At 41.6% G+C, this 22460-nt stretch overlaps 2 protein-coding genes across 2 annotated transcripts in view; both read right to left on the minus strand.

The window, feature by feature from the left end:
- CDC5L (cell division cycle 5 like) overlaps positions 1-10153 on the minus strand; it is a 31036-nt gene extending 20883 nt beyond the window's left edge. The window contains exons 1-9 of the mRNA XM_005528771.3: positions 9862-10153; positions 6854-6957; positions 5868-6029; positions 4894-5021; positions 3962-4061; positions 3660-3878; positions 2387-2531; positions 2075-2263; positions 571-719 (exon numbers count right to left, since the gene is read on the minus strand). Coding sequence (XP_005528828.1) covers positions 571-719; positions 2075-2263; positions 2387-2531; positions 3660-3878; positions 3962-4061; positions 4894-5021; positions 5868-6029; positions 6854-6957; positions 9862-9906 — 1241 coding nt within the window. The 5' untranslated portion in view covers positions 9907-10153. The remainder of the gene's footprint in view (positions 1-570; positions 720-2074; positions 2264-2386; positions 2532-3659; positions 3879-3961; positions 4062-4893; positions 5022-5867; positions 6030-6853; positions 6958-9861) is intronic.
- Positions 10154-11269: 1116 nt separating this feature from the next.
- Positions 11270-17976, minus strand: LOC102106318 (uncharacterized). Its single transcript, XM_014257659.2, has 3 exons — positions 17856-17976; positions 17053-17652; positions 11270-16412 (listed from the first exon to the last, which is right to left on the minus strand). Exons 1-3 carry the CDS (start codon positions 17920-17922, stop codon positions 13762-13764), a joined length of 3318 nt encoding a protein of 1105 aa, XP_014113134.1. The 5' UTR covers positions 17923-17976; the 3' UTR covers positions 11270-13761.
- Between the last annotated feature and the right edge of the window lie 4484 nt (positions 17977-22460).

A 22460-nucleotide genomic window follows, 5' to 3' on the forward strand; every position in this document is an offset into this window, starting at 1 on the left:
TACCAATTATAACATGTTTTAGCTGTATGGTATTTGGCATTTGTGAGATATTTATTTGTACACTGTAAGAGTTAAACCAGCAATTCCGTACTATTTAGATTGGCAATATAAGAAATATTTTATTTTGGATATATATGGCTTATAAAATATTTACTCCAGCTTTTCAAAAATTCAGTGTGGGTTTGGCTAAGGGACCTCCCACATCTTTGACTCCAAGGTAATACTTTGGAAAGGCCAGAATTCACATACAGAATGACACTTCAGCTTACTATTTATACTCCTGCATTACTCCAGAATAATTTATACTGATCCACACCACAGAAGGCCACATTTTGGATCAAAATTCCAGTGAGCCATACAGTGTATGCACATAGATGAAGAGGACATGGCTGAGCTTTCTAAAAACACAAAGAAGGAGAAATTTGTACAAGGGCTTGAAATAAAATGCAGTTAAAATTTCTTTTGAAGCTCTTATCATGGTAGTACTTTACACATTAAAATCTGCTCTGTCCACCCACCTCCAAACAGACATGCCCACCCAGGCACCCATCACAAAAGGAGTCTGTTTACCTGAAAGGTGTGGAAAGCACAGTATTTGGAGTCTGAACAACCTGTTTCTGTGGTGTTACCCCTGAAAAGTCACTTTCATGCAAGGGAGTATTAAGACCTCCTTTCAGAGGAGTATCCACATTTGTGAGAGCCATCAGATTCTGGGCCTCCTGTGTAACAGACAACACAAACAATTCTTCACCAAGACATTGACAGTCACGTTTAACAGATTCAGTAGCAGCAAGAACAGCTGAAGAGTTATTTGAGTATCAGTTTGTGGAAAACGTTTACAATTTCTTAGCTTTAACACCCGTACACTGGTATTTATAAACCCTACTGTTCCACTGAGAGGCATTTGAACTTCATTTCCAGTAAAATATGTTATAAACTGGAGTTGCAAAATGAGTGGGTTACTTACTGTTTCAGCTTCCTTCAGTTTGCCAGACTCCAAGATTTGTTACTGAACATTCAAGTAATCCTAAGAATCCTGATTTTAAGAGGGAAGAGCACACTTGAACTCTGAAACCTGAATTCAATCAACTTAATCCAAACTGCACTTCAAAGAGAATGTTCCAAAAGAGATGGTCACTATTCAGATTTTTGGTCCACGACTCAATTTGGGCTTTTATGAATAGCTCCCCTTTTTATTTCATTTTTCCTTATTACAGCAAAGAATTAAGTCTCTCTGAAAATGAGCTAATTATACTACTGCAAATAGCAAATGCATTCCCAGAATATACCTAATCCACTAATCCACCGAGAGAACTCTGGATATGCATAATACTGTGACATTTATAATGTCAGAGTACTCCATTTGAAGGTGAGCCTGACTGTTGATGCAAACATTGCACAGACTTAGGTCATGACCTGCAGAGCCAGGAACTTTCCCTTTTCTGCTATCACAGAACTGCTGAAATACAGCTCATTGTCAGCTCAGAGGGGTTTTTATTTTGGAGTGGGATTTTTGGGGTCTTGTTTTGTCCTACACACTAGTTGTACTGATTTAATTTATCCATTTCCACACGATCAACAAAATGTTACTTAACATTACCAGTATTTGAAAAATGCAGACAATCAGAGGTTGCAAAGGAAGGTTCTGGCTAACCTATGTTTTAAGCCAATAAAGTGCTATGAAAATATTCTTGAATTGTTGCGGTTAATCACTACTTGTTAATTGAAATAAAAGTTGGGCAACATGCATAAAATATACTGTTTTAAGAAGATGAACTCATACATCTTCAACACAAGGAAAGTGAAAATTATGCAAGACACCAGGAAAATGGTTAAAAGCTTCACACAATATATGACTAAAAGAAAAAGAATCAGAATGTTTTGAAACATAGTGACAACTGATCAAATAGAAGCAGATCTGCTTCTGTGCCCTTCAGTGTGTCCTGAAGATTGGGATTGTTTCAAATCCCAATATTGCACATAATCTGTGGAGTGTTTCTTTGGCACTTCCACCTTCTACTCAGCTGACTCCTGCTCCAAAACTTAAAACCCATCCTGTACATTTATACTCTACCTGCAGGATCCTGTCCTGGGCTGCTGGAGTTTTGGGAGTTCTTAGAGCGATGCTGTTGTTGGTTACATTATATTCAGAGAGAAGAGTGCTGGAAGCTGAGTTTGTGATTCCGGATTCCTCAGCAGTCTGCCGTGCAATCTCACTTGCCTGTCCAACTTTTACAACTTCTTCAAGTTCTGTATCAGATATCTTTGGAAGAGAAAATCCCAAGGCACAGTAAGATACAATATAACTATGAGATCCACTTAATAAAACAGAAAACACTGTTTGGTATTGGCCTTGGAAGTTGTTTATTATCAGGAAACACCTCACCTGAGGAGCTGGAAGCACCAGTTTACTCCTTTTCTTGGTAAATTCTGACACTCCACTGGTCTGCAGAATAGCTGAGGGCAAGTCTGACTCTTTTTTCCGTTTCATGTGTTGCTTGTCTTTTTTTCGCTCTCTTCCTTCCCTCTCACTGTTATTATGGAAAACGGAATCATTTCAGAACACAAAGAGCAGCTACAAAGCAAAGCAAACAAGCCAAGAGCAAAAAGGCCATACCCTTATCAGATACTGGATATACTGAAATAAAACACTACAGGAAGAGTGGAGCACCTTGTGGGTGATTAGATGTGATCTGCAGATCTTGCAGCAGAACCTACCACAGGGCAGTGTAATGCTTTTAAATTACGCAATTAGCCAACAGATTTAGTTTTAGGCTGAATAACTACAATCAATATGGTCACTGAATCAATAAAAAAATGTCAGGCCAGGAACTTAGATAGTAAAAATATGGGAATGTGAACAGACCCTTTTTCTCCAGCAGCTGCTAAGGGAAGATGAACATTTTCTTTTATGGAAAGTGGGAACCAATTTCTCTTCAGTCTTTAATAAAAATGGCATTTCTTTCAAACAGCAATGGAGGCAGTCAGTAAAATCATAAACTTCAGTCTGAAGCTCCTGCCTGACCCTTTGAATGGAGTGCTATGCAGAAAAATCAGTTAGTAACACCACAGGAGTTAATAAACAAACTGTACATGGCACTGGACCCCCTCAGTAAAAAGTAGTTTTGGCAGAAGTAATGGGAAATGCAACTGTACAATTAAGTATGTGCAAAGAGTGGCATTTAACTTCTCAACTACAGTTTTGTGGATTTTTATGGAGGATAGGTAGAACTCAAGCATTTAAGGACATCTGCTTAAGAACAACTCCATCAAGAGTAATACTACAAATCTACGCCTATAAGCAATCTTAATAAGATCATAACTTAAAGGACACTAAATACACAAGCAAATGAACTGCTAAAAAAAAAAAAACCCTAAAAAATTAACATTTTGACTTAAAGAGCAAGTGTGTGAGAAACTTTATTTTGATAGATAAAAGGTGAACTAGAGGAAAGAATAAAAGTGATCATAGACAATAGGTAAACCATATCTTTTGGAAAGACAAAACCACTGAAAACTGAAAAGGCAGAGGCCACTTACACTTGTATCTGTTCCATGGAAATATATTCCCCACTATGTTTTCAGGACTTAACACAGATATATATGGGTTGCTTCTTTTTCAAATACGCTGTTCCCTCCTTATTACAGCACACACTTACGATCTTAACTCTCCATCCAGGTCTTGCTGACGCAGTCTCCTGAAATCTGCATCCAGGGACTGATAATTTTCTTCTGATGTATCATAAAAACCAGGAGCAGGCTTCTTTTCAAATGGAATTTCTGCATTGTAATCCACACCTCTCTTCTTTTTTCTTTTCTTCTGGATCTCAATTCCAGCAGCCCGAAGTTCTCGTCGTTTCTGGAGAGCAGCAAGACGTCTAAAGAAAGAGTAACACCACATGATTTAAAGTGCAGAGTACAGAAAAGCAGTCTCAGGATATGAAACCATATGCAAGTTTACCGAGCTTCTTCCAGCTGCTTCTCCCTGGCTTTCCTCTTGGCCTTCTTTCCCTGTGTATTCGCCAGACGCGCTCGAGCCTCAGACAGCATTTCAAGCTCATCTACAATAGTACAGATAAATACAGCAGTGAATCTGCACTTAAAAGATGAGAGTCAGGAAAAACATGACTTTAAGATCAGAAAACCATCTTTAAAAGCTGAATCAATCAATCACAGGCATTCTGTGCCATCACTAATCTCCAGGTTGTCCCAATGTATTTACTGAATCACTGGCCAGGTGAAATGAAGACTTTTAGAAAAAAAGCCTAATGCTGAAAACAGTATCAATAAGTATTACCAGCAAATCAAAATATTTACATAAAGAAGTAAACTGACCACATTAATGGAAGTAAACTTCATTTACATCTTTATCTGAGAGTATTATCTTGAGAACTTTTTAATTGCATTTACTTCCAGAGCTGAGAGCACTGTTTTTGTGAACCTGTGACTGTTCGAAAACACCAATGGTTCCACATTAATGGAATTTTAAAATGTTCATTTTTCAGTCCACAACACTGCTTTGTGCAAGGGAAAAAAAAAAAAGTCAGGCAGTCCTTCTGTGCTTCAGCATGGATTCATTTGAGAGGTGTAAGCTGATGGAAAATGATGAAGATACAGAATGCAAACAAGCAGAGAAGTTGCCAAAGCAAAGAACTGCCAGTCATGGTAACAGATGAAGGTGACAAATAAGGAGATAAAAAACACACCGAGAAAAGGAAAACTGGAAAAGTGTAACTGACCGGCCAGACACAGAAATAAGACAAAATTAATAAATAAATTAAAGACCAGGCGGTGGTGGAAGAAAAGAAGAAAACCAAGGTACACTAGCTGTGTAAACGGAAAAATTAGCAGATCATATTTCTGTCAAAAATGGTAAACATATTCCTAACTCACCTTCATCCATATCAATGGGATCTGGCCTGGCAGGTTTTGTTTCTGGATTTGGATCTATTTCTCCAGGTTTCAGTTTCCGAGGATCATCAGCAGTTTCCTCCTCATTGTCTCTCTGAGCAGCTTTGTCTCTAAAAACATATTACAGATGTCACCACCAGCTCTTTGTTTTCCCCCAGACTCATATTAACCATCTCTTAAATGTCTCCAAAGACTGATCATAAAGCAGTAACCTTGTACTCTACTGTAATGTAATGTACAATACATTAAATCTGCTATACAATTCAAAAGTGTGGTACAGTTCCATAATCTTAAACAAGATAAGAGAAAGAAACCAACACAGTATTGCATTACAACAATAAAATATTACATAAAATACAATACTGACACAGCTAGTAGTAAAAGAAATCTCCTCAGGTAATCTTTAACAATAAAAACAAGAATTCAAGCAGTGTGACAAAATTAAAAAAATCAGATCTTCTATTATGTTTTTTCTACTCAACCAATTGCACCAGAATTAAGAAAGCTCACAAGGGAAAACAGCACATTCTTTCTCTTCTCGTGGCCTAAAGAAACTCTTTGTAGCAGAGAGATGGTATCTACACATTCAGCCATTTCATCACGTGTTTTGTCTCTTTTCTTTCTCACATATCCACTCCTGCTGATCAGCCACTCAAAAAATGCCCAAACAGCCTAATAAAAGCATAAATCTTGACAGTCCCTTAGCCAGAATGACCAGGAGCAAGAAGAGATACATCTATCTCTATTCAAGCTGCTCTCCAGGTTCCAGGAGCTTCTTTCAAGCTAGACACAAGTGACTGAAAACAGTCTTTAAAGATTTGCTTACAGAAGGACTCAGTCAACTTGAAACCACTCTAATTTACCACCATGGGAGAAGGGAATGACACATTGCTAAAACTCCACAGATTTTTTGGATATTCCTGGTTAGATTTTCCTCTAGGCAAGCAGAAACTCACAGCAGAAATTCATAGTGTTCCAAACACTGTGCAGCAGTTCTCCCAATGATGGGGGCAATGGTTCTCCACTGGGTTGGCATCAGCTTGGCCAGGTGCAACAGTTTCTCCTCCTCCTCCCGAGACCACTCTGTCTTTTTGATGCTCGGGTCCAGCCATTCGTACCTGTAGTAAGGGAAAAAATTAAGGATGACAGATCCGAGTTATCCACTGATTTGTCTTCAAGAGTGTTTTCATGACATATGCATTTGAGCTTTAAAATGCATTATTTATCCAGCACTTTTCATATAGATACTGCCTCTTTTTCCTTTTCCCATCTCTATTCTGGCAAGGTAAATAGTCACAGAATTAATCCTAAAAAAGAAAAGTAAAAATTGAAACTATCAAAGATAGAGAAATGGTAGAATTATTTGCTCTGCAGCCTTCAACAATCATCTTACTAATCCCCAACTGTGCCAGTACTGTTATCTCTACAAAAAGTATTCTATTAAATATGTGCAGTTCAGTACTTGAGAAACTAAGTCTGATTCTCAAATACATTCATACTGCATCAGTATTTGCATAAGTTTAAAGCTCCTATCTTTTATAAAATATTAAATTTCACAGTGCAATTTCTAAACATTTACTCTCAATCCAAACTCCCATTACATGAAATTAGAAAATCATATGTAAGAGAGATTAGTATCTTACAATTTTACTTCCTTGGCAATATCCACCAATTAAAACATGTTTAAATAAAGGGAAAAACTAATGTTTATAATTTAAAGTGATCCTGCATTTGCTAACACTGCAGTCACTGGCAAACAGAACATCTGGCTACTTTTGTTCAACTATTTCCAGCAGTAAGAATTTGAAATTTCCATGATCAAATCAAACAGTGTTAAAACTGTTGTTGCTCTGTGGACATAAATTAGTCTGTGGTAAGATTTTTTCCTAAATTTCCACTAATTATGAAGGTCATATTCCCAGGCACAGCACCTCTCACTTACCATCTGGCTTTGCACTGCTTTGCTGATTTCCTGTGCAATAACGAGGCAATTCGAGACCACTGGTTTTTGCCATATTTCATAACAGCTGCTTTCAGAATTTCATCCTTGAAAAAAACATAAATAAATATCCTTATGGACTGCAAAACAGAAAGTCTGAGCTCAAGGAAAGGAGAACATGGTAAATTTCATAGGCTGGCCCAGAGGAAACAGCGTAACACTGCTACTTCTGTTCTATTTTATTCTCAAGAAAAATGAGGATTTGTCTTTCAAAGACCAATGGAATCCATAAAGATTAAATGAAAAAGACACATGATTACTGTTCCAAACTTCATATATCCAACAGAACTTCCCAACTGATAATTTTCAATGCTCTCTCATGCACTAGTATTTAAAGGCTCTGTATGTCTTCCCTGAAGGACAGCAGCAGGGGTAAGGAGGTGTTTGTCTGGTAATGACATCACAATTGGAAAAAAAAGTAGAATTGGCAGATATCTCTAACTCCCTTATTTTAAATAACACCATGAAATTCTCTATTCTTCACATTTTAATACAATTGGAATAAAAATGTAATATTCAGCTTGGGAGCCAGGTACAACGAAGTGTGCACTGCATTTGATCAAAAGCCAGAAGCATTATCAATTGTCTGTCAATCTATCCCATCCATCAATCCCTCTCTCCCTTCCTCAATAGATGGGTTCATTAGTTCTGCTTTATTCAGAGAAAGTGGTATTTTAAATATATTAAAGCTATTCTTGCAGCCCTGTCAAACAGATGTCCCTCTCCCGTACCCAGTGAGTGTTCGGTGAGTCTGACACTGTCTCCACTGACACCTCCCAGAGAACAACTTTAACTTTGAGCTTATGACCAACTCTTGATCTGGTTTGAGCTGCTACAGGCAACAATTCCTTTAATTAGTGTTCCAAAATAAATAATAAATCCTCTTTTGTGTGTTTTTTTTTAGCTTACTTGGTGCTCCGCAGCACACAGAAGCTGTACTCGTGACATTAACAAGCTGCTTTTTTTTTTTTTGCAAGCAATTAGTCATTTCATGCATGACCTGGTATCGCCTGATTCCACCTTCTCTGTTTTTAATGTTGTATGTATAATCAAAATGTTAATAAAAAAAACCCCAATGCCTATTTTATCTCTGGTACACAAAGCCTGGTGAATTAGGGATGTATTTGGCCACTGGAACAGGCTCCCAAGGGCCTGACAGAGTTCAAGCAGCATTTGGACAATGCTCTCAGGTACAGGGTGGGATTCTTTGGGGTGTTCTGTGCAGGAGTTGGACTCGATGGTCCTTGTGGGTCCCTTTCCACCCAGGATATTCTGTGATTCTATTTAATGCTCTTTCTCTTCAACAGTCACCAAAATTCATCAAGTACGGAGGACCCCAAGAATGGGATGAACATAACCTGAGTTTTCCTGTCTTCTGGTGACCCCAAATTTAGCTGCTTCCTGGCACATCACTGATATATCATAAGTGCTTAAAAGCACACACAGCACATTTTATCTTCTCTTACTTTTTCCTCACTCTTTCCTGGAACCACATGCATGCCTGGTGTTCACAGTATGCAGTGACAGCGTTCAGTATTTTACAGTGCCAGGTACATCCTTTTGCTTCAAATATGCATCTAATAAAACTGACATCCTTCATTTCTCATGTTATTAATTTCTTTTTCATGATCGCTTGCGGTTCTGAAAGCTTGTGATGGCAAAACTGGAGGGGATCGTTCTTTTTTGGAACAATAATTTCTGTATACAAAATTCTTGGGCTGCAGATGAAGAGCCCAGACACATAAACAAGAAACAGACTGAAGTTACACCAGAGGTTTACATTATTTGGAATTTTTTTCCATGGAAAGGGTTGTAAAGCATTGGAACAGCTGCCCAGGGTGGTAGTGAAGTCACCATTCCTGGAAGTGATAAAAAAAACACGTACAGGGGTCACTAATGGACAGGTTAAATGGTGACTATGGTGGTGATGCTGGGCTGATGTCTGGACTAGGTTTTTCCAAGCCTAAAAATTCTATGCCTCTGCCTTTGCCATTTCCACATTTGGAAATATATTCAAGGGCAAGAGGTTCCTGATGCCTCATTCCCCTAGAGCAGAAGAGAGCTGCCTATGAAGTACAAGTCACACCCTAGCCTGTGAGAGGGACATCTCCAAGCACAGCACGTGTTTCCACTCCAGCAGCAGTAGGAACAGCTCCTCTGGGGCAGAAGGACACGACACACGTGTGGCTGAGCTTCCCAACCTGCAGCCTGAGGGAAAAACAACACCAGCGTGACCTTTGCCCAATGAGGCAGCAGGAAGATGGTACAGGCAGAGGCTGCTGGGGAATGCAGCCCAAGAGTGAGCCAAGGAATCACAGAATCAGTTAGGTTGGAAAAGGCCTCTCAGAGGCCTTTAAACTAACTGAGTTTAATCTACGTCTGATCACCACTATGTCAATGAGACCATGGCACTCAGTGCCACATCCAGTCTTTCCTTAAACACCTACAGGGACAGCGACTCCACCACCTTACTTAATCGCCCTTTCCTGTGAAAAAATTCTTTCTAATGTCCAATCTAAACCTCTCCTGCTGCAGTCTGAGGCCATGTCCTCTTGTCCTGTCGCTTGTTGCCTGGGAGCAGAGCCCGGCCCCCACGCAGTTCCACCTTCCTGTCAGGGAGTTGTGCAGAGACAGAAGGGCCCCCCTGCGCCTCCTTTTCTCCAGGCCGAGACCCCCCAGCTCCTTCTGCCGCTCCTCATCAGAGCTGTGCTCCAGACCGTTCCCCAGCTGCGCTGCCCTTCCCTGCAGAGCCCAAACCCTCTGATGTCCCGGCACAGGGCTCCAGCAGACCCGAACCTGCCCCGGGATACCCCAAAGAAACTGAACCCCCCGCGCAGGCGCACCGCGACACCCACCTCCACCCCTACCGCGCCTGCGCACCAGTGAGCCCCTTTCCCCCCCAGCTCCCCGGCCTTGAGGGGGATGAGGGCTCAAACCCCGCCGAGTCTTACCTCGGTGTTCCGCCACACGCCGCCTTTAATCATAATCCGCGGCATCTTGGCGGCAAAGAGAGGCGGGGACGAAGCCCTGGAGCGAGAGAATGGAGAGAGGACGGGAGCGCCGCTGGCGGCAGCGGCGCCGGCCGAGACCGCGCACGGTCGCCCTCAGCGGCGGCGGGTGCCGAGGGGAAGGGAAGCGGGGCCGGCTGCTCTGCCAGAGAAGCGGGAAGCGGGGCCGGCTGCTTTTGCAAGGGAAGTGAGGCCGCTGCTCCAGCAGGGAAGCGGGTCCGGCCGCTCCGCGCCTGCGCAGCCGCCCCGCGTGTCCTGAGGCGGCGCTCTGCGCTAGCGCCACCGGCCGGCCGGAGGAGCGCACGGCGGAGGGGCCCGGCCGGCGCCGAAAGGAGGAGCTGGGAGTTCATGAAACCCTTCAAATTTCCCCAAGGGACGCAAATGAAGTAAGAAAGGGACAGAGGAATAATCACATCGCCGCAGTGTTCCGTTTAGAGGGTGTTTTGGTAATTTCAGGAAAAAGCCCCGTGCATTTATGTGTGGAATAAACTCTTCCCTGTGAGGGTGCTGAAGCCCTGGCACAGGGTGCCCAGAGTAGCTGTGGCTGCCTCATTCCTGGAAGTGTCCAAGGCCACTTTGGACAGGGCTTGGAGCAGCCTAGGATAGTGGAAAGTGCCCCTGCCCATGGCAGGGGGTGGAATGAGATAATCTTTAAAGTGCCAATGGAAAACTATTCTAAGTTTCTACAAGAGAGCAACATTGACAGTGCATTTGCATATTCACACTCAAACACACGCTGAAGGAGTGTGTACAAGGTACATACCTGAACTTGGTAAATTTTCATAGCAAAGCACTCACGTCACTTTCAACAGGTGAAGGGGTTGAACCTCAAGGACCTTCAATCTCAAGGAGTGGGGATCTCAGCTCAGGATCTGTCACTGTCACTCAGCTGTGGCCCCCCAGGTATCTCCAGCCTGGGAGTTGTGTGGCTCAGAGAGGCCCCACTCAGAGAGAGGTGCTGGTCTCAGCCCACTGCAGTTCAGGGAGCTCAGAGGGTCTCAAATACCACTGCTTAGAGAATCAAAACAGACTTGGCTTTGCTCATAGCAACTTTCACCTTGGCTGCAATTCAGGTTGGTAACTTTCTTTGAAAGTTCAAAACCAAAAATGTTGTTCCACCCGGGTAAGAAAAGTAAGTTCTCAAAGGCTGTTAAAAACCAGGGGGTTCCTTAGCCAGCGTAAGTTCCTGGGAGCAGACAGAGTTTTGGATAAGCTCAAGAGGAGCTTGGCCCAGCTTGCCAAGGCCAAGCCCAAAGGAGCATTTTTGAGACCACAATGTGGCCCAAACAGGAGGATGCACCACCACACCATCCAGGTCGGACTCACTATTGTTTATTTACATCACCTCCAGTTTAATTTATATTCATTTAATTAGCAGATGTACAACAGGTAAAAGGCCTTTTGCTCAATTTGTCTTATTACATTTCCGTTTTGTCCAAATTCAGGATATTTTCATGGAGAAAATTATTAAACTTTTTTGGTTCAAATAGGAAACTTTATAGATTTGATTTTTGTTTAAACTACAGGAATAAAAAAATATTACACTTCTAGCTACCAAAAAACAAAAACCCAACAACAGCCCATGTCTTATTTGAAACTGAATATGCCTCAACCTTTAAATTTCACTGACTTAGCAGACTGAGAATACCTTTGAAATTCCAAAAATCCAGTGCAGTGCATAAGGAACAGAAAGCAACATCAGGAATTATTGAACTATTTATTTTTGTTAGAAGCAGCGACTAGGACTAATTATTTTTACAAAATCATCAGTTTCCAAGAGAAAATATCTTATTGTTCTTACTTACAACTTGAAGAAACTTAGATTTACAAACTCTTTAAAACTTTACTGCTATTAATTTACCCCCCTAAACCAGGCTCTCTTCATTACTGTTGTAAATCATACTTTTAAACAACTGTGCTCTATCAGATTTAGCCTTCCTAGCCTCATCTGATATAAAGGTTACAATTCCTTCAGCATTTTGGTTTTCTCTTTGTACCTGTTCTTTTCAAATAAATGATCAGAATTGTTATGTAATGCAGGTAAAAATTCATCCAAGCTTGAGTAACCATTAATATTTCCAAGGAATATTAAGAAATATTTCTTAAAATATTTATATAAAAGAAAGAAGTTCTTTTCTTTCTTCATACAGGATAACATTCTTCTTTCTCAGAACTGGATTAGGTGGTTCCAAGGTCTAAATCACTCATCTGTAACTACCACAGTTCAGGCACAGATACTTGTCTGATGTTATTGAAGCTGCAAAGAACTGGATCACTTGAATATCTTTGCTGATCTGGCCTTAAAATGTGCATCTGTCCATGAGTTTCAATCCATTATTGGAAAATTGTCTTCCAAATCGCAGAATGGCTGCAAGAGTTCTTGAAGACAAGGCCCTGCTCAGGCAGGGCCACCCAGAGCCAGCTGTCCAGGATTACATACAGGTGACTTTTAAATACCTGAAAGAAGGAGGGGACCTCCACTACCTCTCTGGGCAGCCCTTCTCAGCCTGTCTCCTGTGTTACCAGAAAGCCTACAAGACATTATCTGTATTTCCACAGAAAGGCACACATCCAGGAGCAGAAATAAAAAGCACTGAGTTCCACATTTACATTCTCTAAATTAAACCACAGGTTCGTTCTGCTGCTCCATGGACTGAGCTGTAGCATTGGGACAGTTTGCACTAGTCCTTTGCTGTTGTCTTTCCTCACATAAGAGGATAACACACTGTTACCCTAAAACCACTTACCACACTCAACAGTTGCTGGCACTGCACAACTCCAAAGATTTGTCTAGATTTGAACATAAATTGGAAGCAGCATCATCTGGGTTCACCATGCCCTGCACCAACTGCTGCATAGTACAATGGTTCTTACACACCATGGAGTATTTTAGACTAAGAGTAAAGTTCTTAAAATAAATTTAACAGGTTCAGACTAAGAGTAAAGTTCTTAAAATAAATTTAACAGGTTCAGATACTGCTAGGGTTTTCATTTTAACTAAATAGCATTCACAATTATCAGCAACTTTTCATATTAACAGAAGTAAATAAACAACACAGTAACTACCAACCTGAGAAAAGGTAAGGCATTTCATACTAGATTAACATTGAACATTCACATAAAACTGAAGATTAAAGATTCCCAGTATCATGATATATGTGTTTCTGGACATTAGCATTTCTGTCAGACTACTCAAAAAATTACGAAAACTGCAGACAAGGTAACAGGTTAATAAACATCTTACACATACAGACACATGGAAAACATTTTCATGTCACAGTTACCCAGTGATGACATGCATGTTTTGTTTCTCTGAGGTACTATTTTTTTCCCCCTCTTACAAGTATTGCAAAAGCACCTGGGAGTAAAGGAGGCAACTTTCAGCAGATGGGAGGTAGCATTAAGCCTCCAAATACACTGGTAATTTTTATATTAAAAGTTATTACTATAAAATATAACATGCCCTTCCTTCCCTCCCTTTAGACATTCTTTCAGTTACAAAAGAGATTTTTTTTCTCGTTATATTTTTACAAGAAAATAGGTGGTGCAGAATAGCTGTTTAAACACAGATGAACACTGGCCAAAATAACTGACCTCTACCGAAGCAGTTACTCAGGGATGAAAAAGTGTCTCCAAGATCTTCAGCACAGCCTGTGCTAGAACTGATGTTCTCAGAAACACCTGCAGCAAATCAGTACCCCAAGTTTCACTCTCTCAAACAAAATGCTGGATGCATCCATTACCAGGCATTGCTCTGCACACAGCAAAGGAACATAAAGCCATGAAGAAATTTAAGACATTCAAACCTATCTAAAACCAAGCGCCAACTTCCAATTCTCAACCTCACACTCCAGGCTTGTGCTGCTGCTTATGCTTCTCTAGAATTTTTCTGGTGGGCAGCACCACATTACACTTTGCACACTTGTACTTCTTTTTGTGCATTTTTATATGCTTTTGGAAAGCATGTTTATCCGTTGTGGAATACTTGCACCTCCTGCAGCGCAGCTTGAGGTGAGTCAGCAAGTGGCGCTTGAGGTGGCTGGAGGTGCGGAAAGCCAGGGAGCACTGCCCGCACTGGAACGGCTTCTCCCCTGTGTGGATCCTCATGTGGAGCTTCAGGTTCCCTTTGTGGGCTGTGCAATAGCCACACTCTTCGCACCTGTACGTCTTGACAGGCAGCTCCTTGTGCTCATAGAGGCAGCCAGGAGAGGAGGTTCCCTCCCCAGTGTGTGAGGCCAGATGCTGCTTCAAGGACAGCCATTTGCTGGTTGAGTAGTCACAGCCTGTGCACTTGAAATGGCCCATAGTCAAATGGGTGAGACTGTGCCTTTTCAGGTGACTGGAAGTACGGAACTTCTTCTCACAAACGCTGCAGCTGTAGGGCTTCTCACCTGTGTGAGTTCTGATGTGGAGTTCCAGGTTGTTCAAAAAGCCAGTAGCGTAGCTGCATTCTGTACACTGATATAATAGTGGTTGACTTTGTGTTTGCACATCATTTACTGGGCCCCTCTGAACACCTTGCTGAACTCCACAGACTTCTGAACCAAGCAAGGAGCTGTTTATGCCTTTGCAGAAACCCAAATCATCCCTTTCTGGGTATGTGCCTCCATTGATTTCACGATGCAATTCAAGATTCTCCAAGCACCTCTCTACAAAGTGGAAACTTCCAAACTCCTGTCCATTTTTCACGTGAAGAAGGCTGTGTTTTTGCAAATGGTTTGAGGTTTTAAATGCCTCATTGCACTCTTTACACACGAATGGTCTTTCATCCGTATGTATCTTTAGGTGCAGCCTGAAGTTGTTAGGAACATCAGTAACATAACTGCAGTGCTGGCATCTATACGTTTGGAATGTATTTAAATTGGAAAAACACGTATCCTCCAAGTCTTCCACAAAGTTATGAAATGAAGCATCTTCTTGCACTCGTGAAAGAGAGGCCCCTGATTTGAAGAAAGGCTCCTCTTTGTAAGTGACAGCGTCCATTTGGTAAGAGGTCTGAGGAACTTCTGATCTATTTCCAGTAACACCCAGGCTGTTGCTTCCTTGGCTGTTTTCAAGAAATTTCTTTCCAGGGCGTATTTTTTCATTGTCCCACACACCATCTGCTTGCTCATACTCTACTTCTGAAGCCATGATTCCCTTACCCAGACAATCATTTTCTCTATCAAAAAGAGAGTGAGAAACATGGCCCTGAGAATCACCATCAGTTTTGTGTATTTTGCTTTTACAGTACTTATTGCTCTGACTCATAGAACCATTAGCCTTTAATTGTTCATGAAATCTCTTGTGAAAGCTGAGATGTCCTTTAGTGTAGAACACCAGGTTACATTCTTCACATGTGTAATTCTTTGGAGGTTTTTCAGTTCTCTTTCTCCCACTCAGGCAGTCGGGTTGCTGTCCTTGGCACGTTTCTGTCCCTGTGTGTATCCTCCTGTGTCTCTCCAACCCTGAGGTGCTGGTGAATGCTGCCTGGCACAGCTCACAGGAATATGGTTTATCCCGTGTATGGACATGGCTATGCCTCACCATACTTGCAAAATACAGTGAAAAAAAGGTGCAGAACCTGCACTGGTAGAGCTTATAGCCAGCATGCCAGTACATGTGATTTAACAGGTAGGACAAGCTGCTGCAGGAGTAATCACACTGAGGGCACTGGTAAGGTGGTCTTTCCTTGTGTCCCTTCATGTGATGAATAAAACTCCTAGGATTTGATGAAGCAAAGAAGCAAATTCTGCAGGAAAATCTAACTGGCACATCCAGAGATGTAAAGTCCCTGTCAATTTTAATGAAAAATTTATGGTATTTACTTTCTTTTTTCTTAGTCTCAGATTCTCCATCTTCAGATCCTTTTTCCCTCCCTTTTCTAGCACTAATTCTATTTTTTCTTGCCTTTTGCAACCTAGCAATCTTCTTATGAAATTTAAGGTGATTCTTGAGATTGAAAGAAAAGAAAAAAGTTTTTTTACAAAAGCAGCATTTATGTATTTTCTTATCTTTATGAGCTGAATAAATATGTTTTTTCAGGTGTGCACTGCATTTATACACAGAACTACAAAACCTGCACTTGAAACTCGATCTTTCATTCTCCTTTGTAAAACAAGATGTTTTAGGAAGAGGTGTGATGGTCACACTATCATTCAGCCACTTTAAACCTTCTTGCTTGCTCTGGAACTCTTCTGGGCTTGCATGAGAAGAAACAACTTTTTGTTGTTGGTATTTTCTCTTAGGGAATGGTGGCAACGTCTTGTAAATATGCTCTCCAGTAGTATTTGATTCAGCAGAAGTGGAAGCATTCATGTCAGGTTTCCCTACATCCTCTAGATGTTCCTCAAAAGTAGAAGAACATACATTAAGAAATGGATCAGAACAATTGTAGGTAAATTTCTCTTCTTCTTTCAAGCCATGTTCCAAAAGAGAATTCAGAGTTTCATCTTCAAATTTGCTTATTTTCATGTAATCAATTTCATTATCTCCATTCTTTGAGGAATCAGGATCTACATGGAAATATAAAGTCACATTTCATCCAATCACAAAGACTCATCATTAACTCATAGTAATAATCCAAAATTGCCTAACGCTTTGCTCTTCACTACTTCTGCGTCCTTATTATTTCCCTCTCTCGATTTTTTTCCCTTAATGCCTCTCTTGATGCTCCTCTCAGACCCCACTATTTAAATATTGCTTCTAGTTAAAAGCCACCTTCTGTTCTCTTTTCACTCAAGACTCTGAATTTCACAGGACAACACCACATCCAGTTTTTAACAGAACACCTTTATGCCAGAATTTCTACCAAACTACTGACACAAAACTTTTCTAATGTTCTGTTCTCACAAATATCACGCTTTTTCTGCATTTTTATTTTGAGAACATTTTCCTGATGAAAGGCCACCCTTTTTATCATTGGAGAATGACCAAGTACCAATTTTTGTCATTTCACAGCCTTTTGCAGGAGTCTGAGAAAGAACTGAGCATACTCCAGGCTGTATTTTCTTTCTGCTGCATTTAAGAATCTAATTTGAAATGCTTACTCTAAAAGGAATTGGTTTCATAATGTTTCTATATATTTTTTTATTTCAAAAACTCGAGGTTTGCTGTATTTTTTAAGCTTTTGCAATAATCTTATTAATGTATTACCTTCCATTTTAACAATTATCTCCAGTTCCTTGTGGATTTCTGGTTGGTTCTGTGGACTGCCATCAAAAAGAACCCCTGCAATACTGACAGGTTCTTCTTCATGTTTGGGTACCACTACCAATGTCTCAGAAGTGTCAGCTCTGTCACTGTCAGCAGAGGAGAGGAGAGGAGGAATCTTCTGAAAGCCATCATTATCACCACAATCTTCTCCATCACTGTATTTTATTATCTCTGGAAGCTCTGTTTTGCAAGACAATGTAGGTAACATGCAATTTTGACCATATTTATCCATGTCTGCACCACATCCATCACTTAAAGATAGTTTTGATGTGTTACACACACTCTCAGCTAACCATTTATCCTCAGAGTATGTAATACAGTTATCTTCATTTGAGACAGTCTTGTTCGCGTCCCAGTTGCCTACACTGCTACTGTCGTTTGAAGGCTCCACTTCATTTTTTATGCAAAGGCTGTTGTTTAATTTAAACTCCTGCTCCACCTCGGGAATGGGCACTTCCTGCTCCTTATCATCCTGGAGAAAATCCTCATCGCTCAGCACAAAAACGGTGATTGGCAGCACTGCCTCAAACACTTCGGGCTCTGCGAGGACAAACAAACACAATTATCGCAATTTCCCCACCCCCCAAAAACACCCCGCCGACACCGCGTCCACCATAATCCGTGCGCATGCCCAGTGCGCCCGTCCCGGCGGGCCCCGCCGAGTCGGCCCTTCCCGCCATCCCCACTTTCCGCGGTGCCACAGGAGCCGCGCTGGGTCCCTGTTCCGGCCGGCCGGCACTTACCGCTGTCTGCGGCCGGCTGCGCCATTCCCTCCGCGGCCTCCTGCAGCCCTCCCGCCTCCATCCTCATCTCCGGGCCGCGCCGCCGCGGGACACGAACCCGGGCCGTGCCCGCCTGCGCAGAGGGGCGGGGGAAGCGCCGCTGGCGCCTCCTGATTTGTGGGAGAGGCGGGGGCGCGGCGGGAGGAGTGTGTGGGGCGAGACCAGAGGCTTTAAAAGACGCCTTAAAAGTCAGTTTTAAACGTGCTCTTAAGTGGTTTTAAAACTCGGTTTATTCACCCGCCTGGACCAGGGAGCCCCCAGCCTTGGGCAGAATTATTTGAATGCTCTGCGAAACCTGTTCCCGGTTTAAGCAATTTGGTTGCTGCATCACAAAATAATCGCAGGCAGGAGTCACAAAATGAATGGAAACACAAAACAGCACCTTTGGTTTCATCCTGTTCTCCTCCTTGGCTGTTCAGGCTGTAAGTGGAAAATACAGGAACCTGTGTGCAGACATATTTACATGTGTAGAGATGTAGGCCTTTATATACATAAATAAATTTCTGTACATGTAGGGTGTCCCCACGTGACGGGGTGGTTGGAATGAGATGGTCTATAAGGTCCTTTACAACAAAAACCATGATGTGATTCTGTGAGGTGGGGCTGGAGGGGATCTCTGGAGATGATCCAGTCCAACCCGTCTGGTAAGGCAGGGTCACCTGGAGCAGCTGACACAGGAATGTGTCCAGGTGGGTTTGGAATAGCTCCAGAGAAAGACAGTCTTAAAAAAACTCTGGGCTCTGCCACCCTCAGCATAAAGAAGCTCTTCCTCGTGTTGATGTGGAAATTGTTGTGTTTCATTTTATGGCCATTATTCCTTGTCTTGTTCCTGGGCACCACTGTTAAGAGCCTGGCACCATCCTTCTGGCACCTGTTTTGGAGATACTTACATAGAACGTTGAGATCCCCTCTCAGTCTTCTCTTCGCCAGACTAACAAGGCCCAGTTCCTGCAGTCTCTCCTCATAAGAGAGATGCTCCAGAGGCCTCATCATCTTTGAAGCCTCTCCAGTATCTCCTTGTCCTGCCATCCCAGGGATTGCCCCAGCTCCCAGCACCCTGTTCCTGACATTATTTTATCCCCATCCCGAGCTGTGAGCCCACATTCTGCACTGCTAGAGGATTCCCGGTCCTCACTTTCCAGCCTCAGCACTCTGTAGTAGTGTCTCCAGAAGAGGGTGGAATGTTTAGCCACTCCAATGAGAGGAATTTTCCCTATTCCCTGTCTTCTTCCCCCAATAAAAATCATGGAACCAATTATCTGCCTTAATTTCAGAGCATTGCACTTCTTGTACACTTAGCAGCACCCATTTTTTGGGAACATTTGTTCAGTTTGTGAAATTTAGGTGGCTCCTTTCTACTTTCAAGTAGAACTGAGAAAACCTTGAGGGAGGGGAATTTCTGAAATCTTCCTAACTGGGAGCATTAAATTAGGAAAAGAGAAAAGTATTGGCTTGTGTGTTTCAGCTCTCGTGGGAGTTTGGGAATCTCTAAAGAGTGATACTTGTTGATACTCCAAGGTGAGTGAAACATGCTGGGGTGAGCAGCATGTCTTGCACAGACTTTTTGCTGCCTGAGCAAGCCACATGTGAAAAAACAAAAGTAAAAGAAGTCTCCTCCTGGCAGAATTCCCCCACAAGATGGCTCTGCAGCCACAGGCTCTGAAAGGGAAGAACCTGGAAATACCAGTTATTTCTCTTTTTTCAAAACATTAACTTTAAAATAATCTCCTTCAAAAGATATCTCCCTCACTAGAAAACCTTCAAAGTTTTGTGAAAACTTTACAAAGATGTTAATCCAAGCCTTTTTCCTCAAAAGTGGCTCTTTCCACTTTTTTTCTTAAAGGAACAGATTATTACTTTAAGCCGAATACTTGATAATGCCATCATCCAATGAACAAAGCGATCATTAAATGGCTGAGGAATTAATCTGGTTTGTCTTTACAAGCCCTTTGCACAAAACTGTTTTGCAAATTCAACTTGCATTGGAGTGGTCTGAACCTGCTTGCAACTGTGCTCGTGCTCACACTCCAGCATGAAAAAGTTTTGGGAAATATCTTGTAAGGAATAGGACAGAGGGGAAATGGCTTCAGACAGAGAGAGGGTGGATTTAGAATGGGTATTAGGAAAAAATCGTTCCCTCTAGTGGTAGGGAGGCTCTGGCACAGTTTGCCCAGAGAAGCAACTGGAGAAGTTCCACTGGCAGTGTCCAAGGCCAGGTTGGATGGGGCTTGGAGCAACCTGGGATAGTGGAAGGTGTCCCTGCCTATGGCAGGGGCTTGGAATGAGATGATCCTTAAGGTTTCTTCCAACCGAAATAATTTTGTGATACTGTGAAATATTAGATACTATGAGAAATTGAGACAACCCAAATAAATTGTGATTATTCGAATTGTGGATTTTTGACATCTTTGTGGCCAGAATAGTGGCACAGAGTTACCTCAACTAAGATATGATACTGACCTAAAAGGTGTATCTTGAGAGTGTAGTCATCTTACTTGCAAGTGGGTTTTATCCTCTTGCATTTAATCCTGTAGGTTGGAAGGGCCTGTGCCACTAATTTTGTGAAGTCTTACATCAGTATCCTTCATTTTACCAGCAAGGGCACATAACAAAAAATCAAGCTGGAAATATTGAACAAAAAGCTTGAAAGTTGAGGGATAAAAGATGTCAGATAATTGTTCCTGGGAAACTTACATTATGTTTATATTACATTTACATTATATTATGCATAGGTGCATAATATAAATGCATATGGTCTGCAATAAGAGCAGGAGGGGTAGCTGAATACAAATACAGCTGAAAAAAAGCATAGAAAAGAGGCTGGATAAGTTGTTAATGAAGTTATTGATCGATGTCAACTGATATAAAGAGGGAAATATCTCCAGAAGGATTGCTCAGCCCAGTTTCAGCTGTATTAGCACTGTGAACTATAGGGACTGGGAGCTTTTTAACAGCCCAGATGTTGCAGTAGCAAACCAAATCTTAGTAACTAGATGGATTCTTTCACTGTAAAGCTTGCTGATTTGTTTTTTCTCTTTCTCACACTGCCACTGACTTTTTTTGTTTGTTTTTTTTTTTTTGTCCTTTTTTGAAAACAGGTCCCCTGAAGTCTGTTCCAGAGGGAAGAGAAGAAAACACATCAATGAGGACAAAGAGCTGAGCAGCACTTAGACACAGAGCCTTCTCACACCAAATGCCCACAGAGAGATGCAGCTGAGGATTGAGAGTCACACAAAATCCTAGCACACTCTGCTTTCCTATACCTTCTCCCCCAAGCAGATCTTCTTATCACTAAGTTCACCTTGAACTTGTGGAAATTGCAGGGCTAGGAAAAAAAGTCAGCCTTATGGTTAGGGTACAGGAGCCAGGAAGCTTGATTTCCATTCCTGTTTTTTTTCTGCAGGTTTGTGAAAATCCCTATTGTTTGAAGAATGTTTCAAGCTCTTCACATTGTTTTAAGAGAACAGAGCAGTGCTGTTAGATGTTTTCAGCTCTCAGTATTGGAAGCAGCGTTTGATTTATTGCCATATGCAGCATTTCCCTAAATCTGGAGACAAATATACTTAAGGTAGAACTCGGGAAAACCTGGAAATACAGAGCCTTTTCTCTAGCAAATTGAGCATGGTCCATTCTACTGATTTTGCTGTTTTTCTCTTCATAGAATCATGGAATAGTTTAAGATGGAAGGATCTTTTAAAGGTTATTGTATCCAACCCCGCTGCCATGGCCAGAGACACTTTCCACTAGACCAGGTTGCTGCAAGTCCCTTCCAACCTGGCCTTGGACACTTCCAGGGATGGGGGAGTTCTCTGGTGCCTTTCTGATGTGAAAGATGGAGAACTTCTGAATAAAAAATGATTGCTTTTTATGAGGCCACACTGATCTGAACACAGTTAGCCCAAAACTGGATTATGGAGTTAATTGCAGTTTAAAAATGTGGCAAGGGAAATTTCAGCTTGAAAGTTCCAGCACAGCAAGATTTCATTGTGGAAAGTGTGAGGAAATCTTAATAGAGGGTCTTGGTGCCTCTGCCTTCTATAATAATTTGAAAACTGAAGATTAAAATACTGACAGTACCAGAAGATAATGAGCCATTGCTTATAAAAAATAATATGTAGGGAAAGGTCAGCTCTTTGGGAAAGCATAGTGCCTGTGGATTGACAAGGTTATAAAATAAGTGGATTGCTGCCAATTGCCTGTTGCTGGGTAACCCACAGGTGAAGGGAAGTGCATTTGCTTAGTGGCAGGGATTTAATGATTCACCATGTGGGTGAAGTTTTCTTCAGTGGAGCATGTAAGATTTTTATTTAGAGAATGCAGTCTACCTGCTCCATTTGACCAGCTAATCTGTCTCTAGACTCCATTGATAATATTGGCTGCAAGCTTAATTCAGTTGTCTGAATACGAATAACAATAAAAGTTTCCATATTAGATTTACTTAAATTAACTTCAGATAACTCATCCACACCAGATAAGACAAAACAGCATAATTAGTTTGTGGAAATGGTGCTTCCTCAGCACAGGGTTTGGAGACCAACCTGAAAAAGTGATAAACTTTTTTTTTTT

Source organism: Pseudopodoces humilis, chromosome 3 (assembly GCF_049639895.1).
Source record: "Pseudopodoces humilis isolate 2021_Gansu_Grassland_sample_001 chromosome 3, ASM4963989v1, whole genome shotgun sequence".
Taxonomy (NCBI): domain Eukaryota; kingdom Metazoa; phylum Chordata; class Aves; order Passeriformes; family Paridae; genus Pseudopodoces; species Pseudopodoces humilis.